At 32.9% G+C, this 15,433-nt stretch overlaps 2 protein-coding genes across 2 annotated transcripts; both read left to right on the top strand.

The window, feature by feature from the left end:
* Window positions 1–2,943: 2,943 nt before the first annotated feature.
* On the top strand, window positions 2,944–4,657 carry LOC11432734 (phloretin 4'-O-glucosyltransferase). Its single transcript, XM_003601658.3, has one exon. The coding sequence runs from the start codon at window positions 3,010–3,012 to the stop codon at window positions 4,426–4,428; it is 1,419 nt and encodes a 472-aa protein (XP_003601706.1). The 5' UTR covers window positions 2,944–3,009; the 3' UTR covers window positions 4,429–4,657.
* An 8,066-nt stretch (window positions 4,658–12,723) lies between these two features.
* On the top strand, window positions 12,724–14,451 carry LOC11429071 (phloretin 4'-O-glucosyltransferase). The gene has a single exon (XM_003601657.4). The coding sequence runs from the start codon at window positions 12,820–12,822 to the stop codon at window positions 14,254–14,256; it is 1,437 nt and encodes a 478-aa protein (XP_003601705.1). The 5' UTR covers window positions 12,724–12,819; the 3' UTR covers window positions 14,257–14,451.
* Window positions 14,452–15,433: the final 982 nt, after the last annotated feature.

Below are 15,433 nucleotides of genomic sequence, written 5' to 3'. Positions count from 1 at the left end.
TTTAGAAGAGGGAGAAACAATACGGAGCCAATATTCACCAGGGAAATTTAAATTCGTTAAAAAATCATATCACCATTACTATGCTAAAGGCTGACTCAAATATGAATATCTCCAAGTAGATTCAAACTTGCAATCTCAAGGTACATTAATCTGAACCGTGCCTAACAAGGGCTACGTAGACATTATGCAAAGTATCAACTCATTAGTGTAAAATAATCTGTGCCTAACTAAGTAGTATGATACTTGTGTTAAGCACGGGGAATCAACGTACTTATAAAAATTTAATAAAAAAATTATTTTAAATTTAATTAAAAGTTAATTTACACTATCACACTTCACTGTCGCTGCCCACTACCATCCTCTCCACCCAAAATTTAAAACACTTGTTACTGATAGAGCCACGGCTTTGTGGTGGTGTTATTAATGTTGGGTTTGATTGTCAAGTTTCTTGAATAAAGAAGGAGGTTAGAAAATATTAGTTATTGGTGACTATATTCCACATCGCTTAGTTTAGTGAAGCAAGGTGAAGACCAAGGCTATATATTGAATCTAGTTTCTTTGTTTTTAGATGCACCAGTCAGTAGCACTTTAAGCTTATATCTGACTTAGGTTAAATATTTGCTTTGTGAGAGTGTGGGTGTACTGGGGCATTGGGGTTAGAGAACAATGGTCGTAGTTTTGTCTTCGGTTTTGGAGTTTCCACGTTATATTCTTGTGTTTGTGATTGTGTTTATTTTTTTCTTCTTCAGCTAGCCCTGTTATTTCCTAACAATTAACCCTCAAGCCTCATCGTCGATGACGTCATTTCTAAATGTATCTTTGTTTGGTGGCTGATTTACTCTATGTTTTCATGTGAGCACAAACTATGTCAGTATTCTTCATTTTTTAACGTTTCTAGGTATGATGTATCTCACATCTGGGTTCCTTGTGGGTTTTTTTGGAGTTATTTTTCTCACATGTGGGTTCATTATTATTCTCCTCCTTAGGGATTTCTTGCCAGCTTCTGCTCATTCATCTGATCCGATCCACCTCTTTTCCTATATGACTTTCGTTTGTTTTGTGAAATTGGATTTTCGTCGGTTCGAATTACTTCATAACCCATTAAGGGTTTAAAGTGAAACATCTTTGTCTCAACAGTCCACGCCACCATCTTTAGTGGGCTTTGTTCGATTGGATTTTAAGCTTCACGATATGGACGATTTAGGCCATGTTGTTGTTGTAGTTTTGTTGTTATGTTAGTTGCTGCAATTGGTGTGTTCCATCCTTCAAATTAGTTTCAAACTCTTTGGCTTAGAGGGCTTAATTTGGCTTTAGATGTAATGCTTTTGATGGTTGTAATGCTTGTTGTTGTCATTTTCATCGCAATGCATCACAATAAATTGTTGTTGTTGTCATATTTAATGCATATAATAAAATGCAATTTATTTATTAAATTTGATTGGACCACAACAAGATTTAAAGAAATTCGGTAATATTCAAAAAAAAAAATTATATGTATAAATTTAAACACCCTTATTTAACTTGGCAGATATGATCAATTGATAGAAACGTCGCATTTTATATGCGGTGGTTGAATTCAAATCGTAAATTTATAACTTATTCATTTAACAGATGGATTTTTCTAGTTATTAAAATTATTTGACAAAAATAATATAAAAAAGAAAGAAAAAAAAAAAAAACACTCTTGTTTATTTTGATTAACTGTGTAACTAATGACCTTACGAGGTGGGGATGGATTGACCAACCCTGTTCCACGTTCTTAATTAACATTAATAACTAACCCTATAAGGCAGGTATGGAAGGACCAACCCCTGTCCCGCTGTCTTGATTAGCTTGTCATATTTCATTCAATGGTGATAGCTTGAAATGAAGTATATCATGAGTGTCGGTTTTGTAAAAAAAAAAAATTTGTCACGAGTATCGGTTTAGTAAAATAAAACTAACATCATGAGTGTTGGTGCCTCGTCTTGCATAATTTTTTTTGAATAAATCACTAAATTAGTCATCGTCTTTGTAAATCATCCTTAAATACGTATTTGTCTCTATTGATATTTTAATGGGTCTTACTAACCGTGTTCGAAAGACATTGATTAAGAAATCTACTAATAGAAATTTTGTCTTATATACTTTTACATTTGTCTTAGCAATAATCACACCACTTTTTGATGCAAAATAACTAATTTTAACACTTTAACCAATATCTCAAGGGAACTCATTAACATTCTCCTATTTTAAATTAGTCCTTATTTTGTCAAAAACTTTTTAATTAGATTCCTCGTGATGTGACAAAAACATAAAGATAATGATCAAATTGAGAAACTTTTGATAAAGATGGAGACTAGTTTGAAATATTAATAGAGTCCGTGATAAATTTGAGAGTAGCTTATAAAGACATGAACCAATTTAGTGGTTTACTAAAAAAAAATATATGATGAACCGTAAATGGATTTTTTTTAAAGAGGTGGGCGCAATCTATCTTAAAATTAAATCAAAATGTTGCATTGCAAAAAAAAAAATTGTCAAGAGTTAAACACAATCTATCTTAAGATTCAATTAAAATGTTGCATTGGCCGTTGGATATATGATAAGGTTAAATGAGATATAATTACAAATGACGACGTTAAAGATAAAATTGGGTATCACTTATGGTAGAAAAATGGTAGAAATTAGACTTAGATGATTTAGACATGTTGAGAGAAGACTTGTATATTATGTGGTTAGGAGAGTAGATCAGGTGGAGTGGAGTCAGATCATCAACGGTAGGACTGGATGTAAAAAGATTCTAAGAAAAACTATTAACAAGGATCAAGAGATAAATGAGTTGTAGAAAAACATGCTTATGGATGAGTACCCCACAGAACTTGGTCATCCCGAACGTCAGCATGGACACCACTTGTATAAAAACACTTAGCTTATGCTATCCATCCATATACATTCATAACCGTTGCATATCACACTTCCTTTACTCTACTGGTTCGTGCTATTGCATTTTCACAAGCCACCACTACCATGGCGCAAAACCACCACTTCCTCATCATCACATACCCACTACACGGTCACATAAACCCTGCTCTCCAATTCGCCAAACGTCTCATTTCTTTGGGCGCACAAGTCACTTTTGCTACCACTATCTACTTACACACTCGCCTTACCAACAAATCAACCATCTCGGGCCTTTCCTTCGCCACCTTCTCTGACGGCCACGACGATGGCCCAAAATTCGAAAGCAACGAAGACTTTGTCACCTACGAGTATGAGCTTAAGCGCCGCTGCTCGGAATTTCTCACAAATATCATACTCTCCGGCAAACAGGAAGGTCGTCCATTCACTTGCTTAGCCTACGGTATCATCATTCCTTGGGTCGCAAAGGTGGCACGTGAGCTTCACCTCCCATCAGCGCTATTATGGATTCAAGCTGCAACAGTTTTTGATATCTACTATTATTACTTTCATGAGCATGGTGACTACGTCACAAACAAATCAAAGGATGAAACATGTTCAATATCATTACCAGGATTGTCATTCTCTCTTGAAAGCCGTGACCTTCCCTCTTTTTTATTATCTTCAAATATATACACTATCGCTACTCAATCTTTCAAAGAACAAATTCAAGTTCTATATGAAGAAACCAACCCTAAAGTACTTGTTAACACCGTTGAAGAGTTTGAATTAGAGGCACTAAAAGCCGTTGACGTTGGTAAGATCAAAATGATACCAATCGGACCATTGATTCCATATACTTTCTTGGGCGGTAAAGATCCTAATGATACTTCGTCTAGTGGTGGTGTTGTCGGTGTTGAATCAGAAGATAATTACTTTGAATGGTTGGATTCAAAGGATGAATCGTCTGTGGTTTATGTTTCATTTGGTACTCTTGCTATTTTGTCCAATAGACAAATGGAGGAAATTGGACGTGCGTTGTTGGATTCTGGATTTTATTTCTTGTGGGTAATTAGAGATGAAAAAGTTATGCAACAAAAAGAAGAGGAGGGTGATAGTGATGAGTTAAGTTGTAGAGAGGAGCTTGAGAGGAATGTTAATGGGAAGATAGTGAAATGGTGTAGTCAGGTGGAGGTTTTGTCGCACCGTTCTTTAGGTTGTTTTATGACGCATTGTGGATGGAATTCGACTTTGGAAAGTTTAGGTTCAGGGGTTCCTATGGTTGCATTTCCTCAGTGGACAGATCAAACCACTAATGCAAAGTTAATTGAAGATGTGTGGAAGACTGGGGTGAGGATGGAATGTGATGAGGAAGGGATGGTGAAAGCTGAGGAAATTAGAAAGTGTTTTGAAGTGGTGATGGGGAAGGGAGAAAAGGGAGAGGAACTAAGGAGGAATGCTATGAAATGGAAAGATTTAGCTAGGGCAGCTGTGAAAGAAGGGGGGTCTTCAAATAAGAATTTGAGCAACTTTCTAGATGATATTTGATGTATAGGGGAAAATCAGTTAGCTCTTGTTTCCTCTAATTTGAGCTATATCCAACTAGTGGAGTGTTTGTTTTAAAGTAGAAAAAACTATGTTAACTAGAATGTCTCCCAATATTATTGTTAGCTCCTCTAGGTCAAACTCCAAAATGTAGTTGGAAAATGTTGTTTGTAAGCTTTTTAAAGAGTGTTGTTACTACCACACGAATTTACGCAACATGTTTATCTTTTAAGTGATACTCTCTTTTAATAGTGTTAACTTATAATATTTATAAAATAAAACATAAGTCTAGTTATGAACTGCAACACATATTTTACTGTCTAACAATCAATGGAGATCAATAACTCACATGCTATATTATTGTTAAGAAAAGTGTTTGCAATTTATCATAAACAAACATATCTACTAGACTACACCGATCATTTAGAGTAAAACTATAATTAAAAGAGAACTCAAATTAAGATGATTGTGTAACTTTGACGAATTTTTTTATTGTGAACTTTATCTTTTTCCTTTTAAAAAGATTATTATTGGTGTCATTAAAAAACAAAGGTTTAACAGCAATTTTCGCCCCCTAACTTACACAAAGTTGCGATTTTAACCCCCTAATAAAAAAAATGACAAAACTGTCCCCCAAGTTTTGTGACTGTAGTAGTCTTGGCCCTGCAAGGCCAATTTTTGGTAAAAATAAATAAATAAAAATAACATGCGGTGAAGGTGAGAAAAAACATAAGAAGGAGGGTTGAATTGTGTTGGCTTTTTCTTCTTTTTCTCCTAAGCTGAAAACACTAATCAGAAGCAGATAGAGTTCTTCTTCTGAAGTGATGTTCAGGACTATATGCAGCGGATAAAACAGAGAGAGAGAGAGAGAAGAAAGACACAAAGTAATTATACAGGTTCATTCCACAAACCGGAAGTCAGTCATGTCCCCCTTGCACTTCCAAGAAGAGTTCACTATGTAATATCTGATTACAATTGCTCACTGCTAAAACTAGCAAGAGACTTCAAATGCTCAAGCACAACTGCAAGAGACTTCCTATGCTCCTGAACACAATCAAGAGACTTCTAATGCTCAAGCACAACTGCAAGAGACTTCTTACTTCAAACAGAATTACAAGAAAAATGTTTGAGGTTGAACACTTGATATACAATCAGTGGTGTTCACAATACAAATCAGATACAGACTCTTAAGACTCTAGAATTTCTAAGATATGAAAGTTGATAAGAAATTCTAAGTGAACTTTTGAATGTAGAACAATTTCAGCAGAGTTTTGACACTTTGTAAATTGTTGTTGAGTCCTTGCCAATCTCTAAGTCTTCACTCCTTTATATAGAGGTGTGAAAGAGACGTTGTGAATTGTCAGCACATCAAAATAGAGTCGTTTGAAGCTTTGATCAATCACCAATGATCTTTTGTCTGATATGGTTATTGTCCTATGAAGGATCAATTTCAAATCAATTCTCATTGTGAAGGAACATCGTTGCAGGCAGAGTTGTTTTTCTTGTCTTGTAGCAGAGTCAAAAATAGAGTAGTGGAGGTAGTGGTTGTACACTTCGTACAATTGTACTTTGTCAACGCTCTTTAAAGAACAAGCATCCAATGCCTTCAAATCCTTTCAAAATAGTTGTTGCTTCACTCTTCCAATCTTCTGCATTGCTCAGACGAGATTAAATTCATTGAACAACCTTTGAAGCTTTAAGTCTTGCATCTCCTAATAAACTAGAGCTTCTGATGATCTTCTGCTTCTGATGACGTCATCTCTTCAGGAGCACTTCTCATTCAGATGTTTCAAGCTTCCTTTTTGTTGATTCATTTGCTCTTTTTTTTCTTCCAGAACCTTTTTAAGATGTCAAATTATTGTCTATTGTCATGTACACTTGAACAAATATTAGCATATCCAATTGACAATTTTTAATACCTTGTTATCATCAAAACTCTCAAAGGGTAATGTTAAACACATTTTGTTCCAACATGTGGCACCTCACTTAGGGTGCCACGTCAGCGCAAACCGAGTCAAAATTGGCCTTGGGGGCCAAAAATGTCACATATGCAAAACTTAAAAGGTGGTTTTGTAATTTTTTCTTAGGGGGCCAAAATCGCAACTTTGGGAAAGTTAAGGGGCTAAAATTGCCATTAAGCCAAAAACAAAAGAATTTAGATTAAATTTTGTTGTTATATTGTTGGTGTAATTGAAATAGATAACCATAATTAGTTTGGTTTGTTATAACTCGAAAGCAACAAACAATCATATTTTTAGTTTCAATCAAAATCAAAATGTTGTAAAAATAACGTCGTTCATAATTTTGAAACGTTATCGCAATAAAAATAGCGGAAAGACAGACACGTGAGTGCCTGTCTTTTCGCTAGTTGAGAAAATGAAAAAGTAAGTATAAATATACTCATATAGTTTGTTACACTTTTTAAATGATAAAGGGAAAAAACCAAACATATACATATGTATTCAGATCATGTTTGTTAAATTTTTTTAAAATATTTAAATTTATTCTTATCTATTTGTTACATGTGTTATTCGTTTTCATAATTGAGGGCATTTTTGGAAAGAAAAATCCAACCCAAAAGAGTTGAAACGAGTTGTTTTCTTTATATATACTATAGATTTATCTCAAAGTTACGTTACTTTAGCGTAGAGAGATGTTGGAGTACTTTTGCTCATCTCCAATGGTAAATTGCTTAAAAACTCTTTGACATGTTGGCGACCGGAGTAAAATGAGCAATGTTATATCTCTAGAAAAATATCATCAAGAATTCTTCAAGAATAAAGAGCAGCCAATCGCAATGCACTATTTGCCTCAATTCAAGGAGGTGTGGCTGAAAAATATGAAGTGAACAAATAAAACATGCAATTAAAACTTGCCAACTGTGTCTTGAAAAATTCTTAATGCTATTTTTCTAAAGAAATATCATTTTTCGAGTAAAATACGGGAAAAGATCCTCTCTAGTGGAGTCTCTCTAGTTTTTTCAGTAGTTTTAATGACAACCATTAATAGCTATCTCTCTCTTCTTTTTAAACATTAAATGCTCTCACTTAATTAATTTTTAATGGACAAGATTTCACTGCATGGTGCAGTCACTGGAGGGGATCCAAACCTGTAAAATACCACCATTAAAGTTGCACTTTTTTTTTTGTCAGGTAGCCTAGTAGTTAGATTTAACCTTATAAGGTGAATAAGTGGGCTGTCTGGGGTTCGAACCCCGGCCCCAGCATATAATATTGCATTGTCCTACCAACTGAGCTATGTTCACGAGACCACTAAAGTTGCTCTACTTAGGGATATGTAGACATTATGCAAAGTATCAACTCATTAGTGTTAAATAATAATTTTTATTTAGTTGGAGGATTTTGGTCGCGTTATCTTTGGGTTGGTTCATGTTAGTTTTGTTACTAATTCAAGTTTATTTTAGTGGTTAATCACATTTAGTTTCAGTTTGTTATGAATTTTGTTACAAGTTAGTTAGAGATTAGCTCATAAGATTAGGGTTTGTTACTTAGCTTGTACTTCAAGCAACCTAACCAAGTTTGTATATATAAGCTAAACTCTTGTACATTTGTTACTTTTTAAATATTACATCAATTTTCATCAATCACATAACCTTTTCTCTTCTCTCAATCTCTCTCATAATCACAATAACCGAAAATCTGTGAAACCCTAGAAACTACAAAACTGTTTCTGATTTCATTGCTTGTTGAACAAGATTTGTAGTGTTGCGCTATCAGTTCAAACTACGTTAGCAACTATCAATCAAGAGATATATTCGTTAATGGAGAAAGAATTTAGCTAAATTCTTCAACTGTAATTATTTTTCTTTAACATTGAGGAAGGAACTATGTCCATCTGTTGTGAATTCTTTAACTGTCCCCACAGAGTGTTAAAACGGTTGTTTGCATTTTTTTGTTAATTACTAGAGTACAAAATGCATATAAAAAGTAAGATAAATATTGAATGAAAAAGGGATAAGATAGCAAAATTTGTTTTGTGTTTGATTGATGTGTCATTTACTTTATACATAATATGTATTTATATGCAAAACTATTTCTACTCTCCTAAACGACATGGCCCTACAACTTATCATTCTTTTCTCATTATTAACTCCAAGTATGTAATCTTAAGACCTCTTGCTTCTTTTGAAACACAAATATGATCTAAGCTAACCCAACAAATCTTATTTACCTCTATCCCACCCACCTCCCCCACAAAAATTATCTTTAAATAGATATCATCTTAGTTATAACCTTTTAGGGGCTTTGTATAGAATGAAAAGAAAAACAAAAAAAAAAAATATAGTGAGAGAATTGATTGAATTTAATTCATCAATACTCCACCACCAATATATATTTCATCTGGTTACATTTATAAGTAAAAAAAAAAAATATAGTTTTTAAGTTTATTGAATAAGTAATGTAATCGAACTATAAATATGATTATATACATTAATTATTTAATGAAGCTACAAAATTGTGTTTGATGTGACATGAAGGAGTACAAATGTTTACCTTTCCTATTAGCTAATTTGTTCATCATCGAATCAATAAAAAGTTTCCATATTTCGTATTTCACATGACAAAAATGAAGATGCAGCTGCCACATATTCATCAGGTTGATTAAATGCAAAAATGCGCTACTCTGATGAAAATTCAGTCAGATTTCTATAACACTCAGCTGCCACAATTTTGGTTAAGATGAGTATTTCTACCTTTCCTCTCTGATCGACACTTTACAGCCTTAAAATCGACACAAATACACGACTGACCTTCGTTGAAATTTGATTTGATGGATCTTAGGTTTGTCCACATCTTCTGCTCCCCCAATATCACAAGGGAAATATACTCCAACATAGTAGCATAAACTTTCAATCCCGATCAACACATACAAACAAAGTCATCCCAAGGAAATGTGAATTTCAGAGTAAACAAACCACTTTCCCAAGTTACAATTATTCAAAAGTGCTTTTAAAAGTTAGTAAATATTTTTTAGGATTAAATATGTTTTTGGTTCCTATAAAATAGGGACCTTTTAAGTTTAATCCTTACTTAATTTTAATAGGTTTTTTAGTCCATACAAAAAAAAATTACTTCTAATTTTAGTCCCTGTTATAACAAAGTTTATTTAATTATCTTTAAACTCTTAAATTATTGAACGATTTTTTTGAAACAAGTTTAGAACACTATGAAAGGTTCATATACTAAAATTTAAATTTTTTTAACATGAAACGAATTAAATATGAATTTTTTAAAACAGAAAAAGTTAAAGATAAAATTAACAAAATCTAGACGTAGAAATCAAATTTTGCGACAATTTTTTGTATAGGAACTTTTAGTAATGTTCTTAACACGCCTGTAAAAAATTGTTCAAAAACTCAAGAGTTTAAACATAAATTAAACAAATTTGAATTGAGGAGGGACTAATATTGAGTGCAGAAAATTTGTTTAGGAACTAAAAGAACTATTAAAATTAAGTAAGGACTAAACTTGAAAGTTTCCTATTTTATAGGGACCAAAAACATATTTAACCCTATTTTTTATTAGTTAGGATTATTTAAAAGTGATTCCAATAACTAAAAAAAGGTAGTTAATGTTATTTTAGTTGATTATTAGTTTTCCAATGAAAAATAAAATAATTTGAAGTGATTTTAAGTTTTTTTATTAAAAAAGAAATGGAACTAGTCCCTATTTTATGTTCGGACCATATAGAAGAACCCGAATAAGTGTGTATCTTATTATACTATCTTTTTTTTTTTTTTTAAGGAATTATACTATCTTATTATTTGTTATTCAAATCGTTATCATATCTTAAAAGTACATTTTTATAATATTATGTTAGCATCTTAACTCGTACTTAAATCCTCTCATGTAAAAAAAAAAAAAAAAAACATGAGTGTTATAAGGATGATTAGTACATCGAGGTCTTAAAATTTATAAATCTATAAATTGAGTTCAATAATTTTTTTCACACATGATCCAAATCTGTATCAATTCATATCACTATGATATATACGGTACACCATTGGAAGACGGTAATCCTTCTTCTTCTTTTTTTTTTTTTTGATGGGGTGGAAAACGGTAATCCTTACTTTCGTCCAGTCCATTTGTTTAGATTTATATTAGAAAAATGTCAAAAAAACTAGTAGGAGATGAAACCTGGAAAAAAAAACGGTGTCTCAGTGTATGTTTGGAGAGGCGTTTTTCTCCTCCAAACCTCCGTTTACACAGCAAAACGTCGTTTCCTTTCTTTTTGTGTTGTTTGGCTGACAGAAAAAGCAATTCTGGAATCGTACGTTTGCCTTCAAAACGTCAGTACAGGAGAAGCTGAAATTCCTAGCTTCCACGGCAAATCAAAATCACGTTTGAGTTTCAATTTTCAGTGATTGGTACACTTTACCAAATTCCACCATAGAATGGGAGAAAAGAGAGTATTTTTTTTTTAATTAATGAGAAAAAGGAGTTAGATATTGACAATAAATATTTATGGAAGATGGAGGATATATTGAGAGATGGGGAGAGAAGAAAATCAGCTATGAAAATACCGAATTTACTGGGAAAAAAATAGAAAGTCGGTTGTGCCATTGAGATAGAGAAGGACATGAGTGGATTGGATTTATTTTTTATTTCACATGGGGAGTATTACACTACAGTAAGAAAGAGTGTGTGTGTCTCTCTCTTTTAATGGCATTATTTTGATGCCTAGATTCTATTAAAAATCAATTACTTGATTAAAAAAATATATTAAAAATAACTCTTACTATTAATATTATTTTAAAATGATTTTTTGAAGCAATAAAATCCATTTATGATATTTACTTTTAAATACAATTAAAAGTTACATAGATTTAAAAGGATAGTTTGGTCATTACACATTCAAAATCAATTTTAATTCAAACTATCCAAACAACATCAACTCATAAGAATCACTTCTATTAAAGTGTATCCAAACATAAATCAATTCACATCCCACTCACTTTTAACCAAAATCAATTCTCTCAAACTCAATTCTATTAAAATCAATTCTCCCCACCGCCAAACCAAACACACACTCAATTAGGACTTGGGATGAATCAATGAATTATGTATGAATCATCACTTGGTGCTAAATGAAAAGGCCATTTCCGTTAAAGTTAAACAAAGACAGTAGGACAGGATTGGTCCTTCCAAGTTTCATCCCCACTTCGTACACTTATTTATTATTTTGGAATTTATTAGTTTTTTTTTCCCTATTCCCAAAGATATTTTAACAATTTCACCCCATGTTAGACATAGTGTTAGGTGAGGTAGCTAGGGTCATGTGTTACATTTGTATATGGTGATCGAAGAGGTGTGTTATGTATGATGGTCAACATATCATTCAACGGTGAAGTTAGAAAAAATTTTACGCAGAGGTCAACTTTAAAAAATAATAATTTAAAATCAACATATTAAATTTAAAGATAAAATATATTTTTAGTCCTATAAATTATAATTTTTTAGGTTTGGTCCTTAAAAAAGAAATTATTCATTTTTTTTCTCGATTTTTTAAAATTTTACAAAAAAAAAAATGTTTTTAATCTTGGATTTAATCTTTATAACAAAAGTTAAGGACTAAAATTAAACAAAATCCTAGGAACTTAACCTAAAAATTGCAAGTTACGTAGAGACTAGAAACAAAAGAATTCAAAAATTAATCAATAAATTAAAATTAACTAAGAGCAACAACAAGTGATAAAAATTAAAAATAGCTATTCAAAAAAGTTGAACAAAATGTGTTTTAAAAAGTCAATTTTATCCATAAATGATTGATTGTTTACAAAATAGATTAATAATGTCTTTTCTAATTTACACAAATAGGTTATTTTAATTATGACTATTGTCTTGATAATTTTTTTTGTTGAAAAGTTTTCTCAATAATTGTTGTTGATTAGACCGAAAGTATCAAGTCAATACAAATATATTTTAAATATATTAATTATGTAATAATTTTTTTCTTTTTCATTTATGCTAATTTTCGATAACTAAGAGTAGTCAAATGTTTATTATTCAAAGTAACTCGATATAAATACATATAACTAATTGAAGAATAATATTTTTTTTTAGAAGGATTACCCCTTCACAGAGAAAGGATTCGCCCCTGGTATCACCACTCTGATTGAAATGAAGTGAAGTCCAACTTGTTCACGTTTCATGCATGTCTTGTCTTGTATTACTATGCAAACACCCCAAGCTAAAATCCAATAATAGCATCATAGTATATCACTTAGAGATTCGTCACCGCAAACGTCACCACCACCATTATATTAATAAACACTTCTCCTATGTATCCATACATGCATCTCCTGTCACACATTTCCTTCCCACTCCATTCCCTAGTAGTAGTACCATTGCATTTTCACAATCCACCACTACCATGGCGCAAAACCACCACTTCCTCATCATAACATACCCACTACAAGGTCACATAAACCCTGCCCTCCAATTCACCAAGCGTCTCATTTCTTTGGGCGCAAAAGTCACTTTTGCTACCACTATCCACTTATACAGTCGCCTTATCAACAAACCAACCATCCCGGGCCTCTCCTTCGCCACCTTCTCTGACGGCTATGACGACGGTCAAAAATCCTTTGGCGACGAAGACATCGTCTCCTACATGTCTGAGTTTACGCGTCGCGGCTCAGAATTTCTCACAAATATCATTCTCTCCTCCAAACAAGAAAATCATCCATTCACTTGCTTAATCTACACTCTCATACTTTCATGGGCTCCCAAGGTGGCACATGAGCTTCACCTCCCATCAACACTGTTGTGGATTCAAGCAGCAACGGTGTTTGATATATTCTATTATTACTTTCATGAACACGGTGACTACATCACAAACAAATCAAAGGATGAAACGTGTTTAATATCATTACCGGGATTGTCATTCTCTCTTAAAAGCCGCGACCTTCCCTCTTTTTTATTGGCTTCAAATACATACACTTTTGCTCTTCCATCTCTCAAAGAGCAAATTCAGTTGTTGAATGAAGAAATCAACCCAAGAGTACTTGTGAACACCGTTGAGGAGTTTGAACTGGATGCACTGAATAAAGTTGATGTTGGTAAGATCAAAATGATACCCATCGGACCGTTGATTCCATCTGCTTTCTTGGATGGCAAGGATCCTACGGATAATTCGTTTGGTGGTGACGTTGTCCGTGTTGACTCAAAGGATGATTACATTCAATGGTTGGATTCAAAGGATGAAAAGTCTGTTGTTTATGTTTCATTTGGTACTCTTGCTGTTTTGTCTAAAAGACAAATGGAGGAAATTGCACGTGCCTTGTTGGATTCTGGATTTTCTTTCTTGTGGGTTATTAGAGATAAAAAATTACAACAACAAAAAGAAGAAGAAGTTGATGATGATGAGCTGAGTTGTAGAGAGGAACTTGAGAATAATATGAATGGGAAGATAGTAAAATGGTGTAGTCAGGTGGAGGTTTTGTCGCACCGTTCTTTGGGTTGTTTTATGACGCATTGTGGATGGAATTCGACTTTGGAAAGTTTGGGTTCAGGGGTTCCTATGGTTGCATTTCCTCAGTGGACAGATCAAACCACTAATGCGAAGTTAATTGAAGATGTGTGGAAGACTGGGTTGAGGATGGAACATGATGAGGAAGGGATGGTGAAAGTTGAGGAAATTAGAAAGTGTTTGGAAGTGGTGATGGGGAAGGGAGAAAAAGGAGAGGAACTAAGGAGGAATGCTAAGAAATGGAAAGATTTGGCTAGGGCAGCTGTGAAAGAAGGAGGGTCTTCAAATAGGAATTTGAGGAGTTATCTAAATGATATTGCATGTATAACTCAAATTTAGTTAACTCTTTTTTCCTCTGTTTTTTGAGAAAGTGTTTAGTAGTACTTTATCTCAGAAAAGGAACATCACAATCTCTTCAATAATAAAGAGTAGTCAATCACAATCCACTTTGTCACAATACAAGGAGGTGTGACTAAAAAATAGGAAGTGAACAATAAACCATCCAATAAACATTTACTGATTTTGTCGTGAAAATTTTGCTATGCCTATCTCTCGCTAGAAATAGCATTTTCAGTTTTTTAATGTGAAGGAGTTGTCCATGTATGGTGTTTAAATGCAAAAAAAAATGATCTTACATTTTTAAGATGATGAATGTTAAAGGCATTCTCTTTTCAACACTATCTTCAACACTCATTTTTTTATTGGATAAATCTAATGTATGATCCGTCACTTTAAGTGAAAACCATTTACAAAGTTTGAGATCTACCATGATTTAAGCCAATAAAAAAGTGAGTGTTGAAAGAAAGTATTATAAACACTACTCTTTTTAAGATATATGTCTTTTTGTATGTGTGATTAAACATTAATATATTTGGTTTTATGACATTAGAAGACTTCTATATTTCTTAAGATTTTGGATATATCTAGTAAGTGGAATGTTAGTTTTAAAGGAAAAAATTACTCCCTCCGTTTCATTTTAGTAAAAAAAGTTTGTTTTAAAATGAATGTTGTAACAGCCCGATTTTCGCTAGATTTATTTTTAATTATTTATTATGTGATTATTTGTGCTTGCGTGTAATTAGTTGTCATTGGGTGCATTTTCATGGATTACCGTATTAGAAGGGTATTTTGGTCATTTAGCGAGTAAGGGTAAAATAGTAATTTTGGTGTGAATTATTTTTAGTGTTTAGTGAGAACCATTATTTTACTAAGTTACTAGAGTAAGTTGACATTTTACCGTTTAGTGACCGTTAGTGATATTTTACCGTTATTAGTTAAATATCGTTTGGAGTGTAGAAATATTTGTGGTTTGAATAGAAATGGGTTAAGCCCACTAGAAACTAGGTTAGGCCCATTAAGGGTTATACCTAATGAGTTGTCTTAGGAGAATATCACTTCATTCATTTCATAAGATATTTTCTAGAGAGATGTAGAGAGAGAAAGTGGGAGAAGAGAAGAACAAGGGTTAGAGAGAAGAGGGAGAGCTTGAAGAATTAAGGATTGGAGTGAACTTAGG

The sequence above is a fragment of the Medicago truncatula genome, chromosome 3 (genome assembly GCF_003473485.1).
Source record: "Medicago truncatula cultivar Jemalong A17 chromosome 3, MtrunA17r5.0-ANR, whole genome shotgun sequence".
In the NCBI taxonomy this organism is placed as follows: domain Eukaryota; kingdom Viridiplantae; phylum Streptophyta; class Magnoliopsida; order Fabales; family Fabaceae; genus Medicago; species Medicago truncatula.
Note: the sequence above shows the minus strand (reverse complement) of the source record. Positions and strands in the feature narration are given on the sequence as shown.

Coding starts and splice junctions, on each gene's coding strand:
- LOC11432734 (XM_003601658.3), top strand. CDS start 3,010: ATGGCGCAAAACCACCACTTCCTCATCATCACATACCCACTACACGGT.
- LOC11429071 (XM_003601657.4), top strand. CDS start 12,820: ATGGCGCAAAACCACCACTTCCTCATCATAACATACCCACTACAAGGT.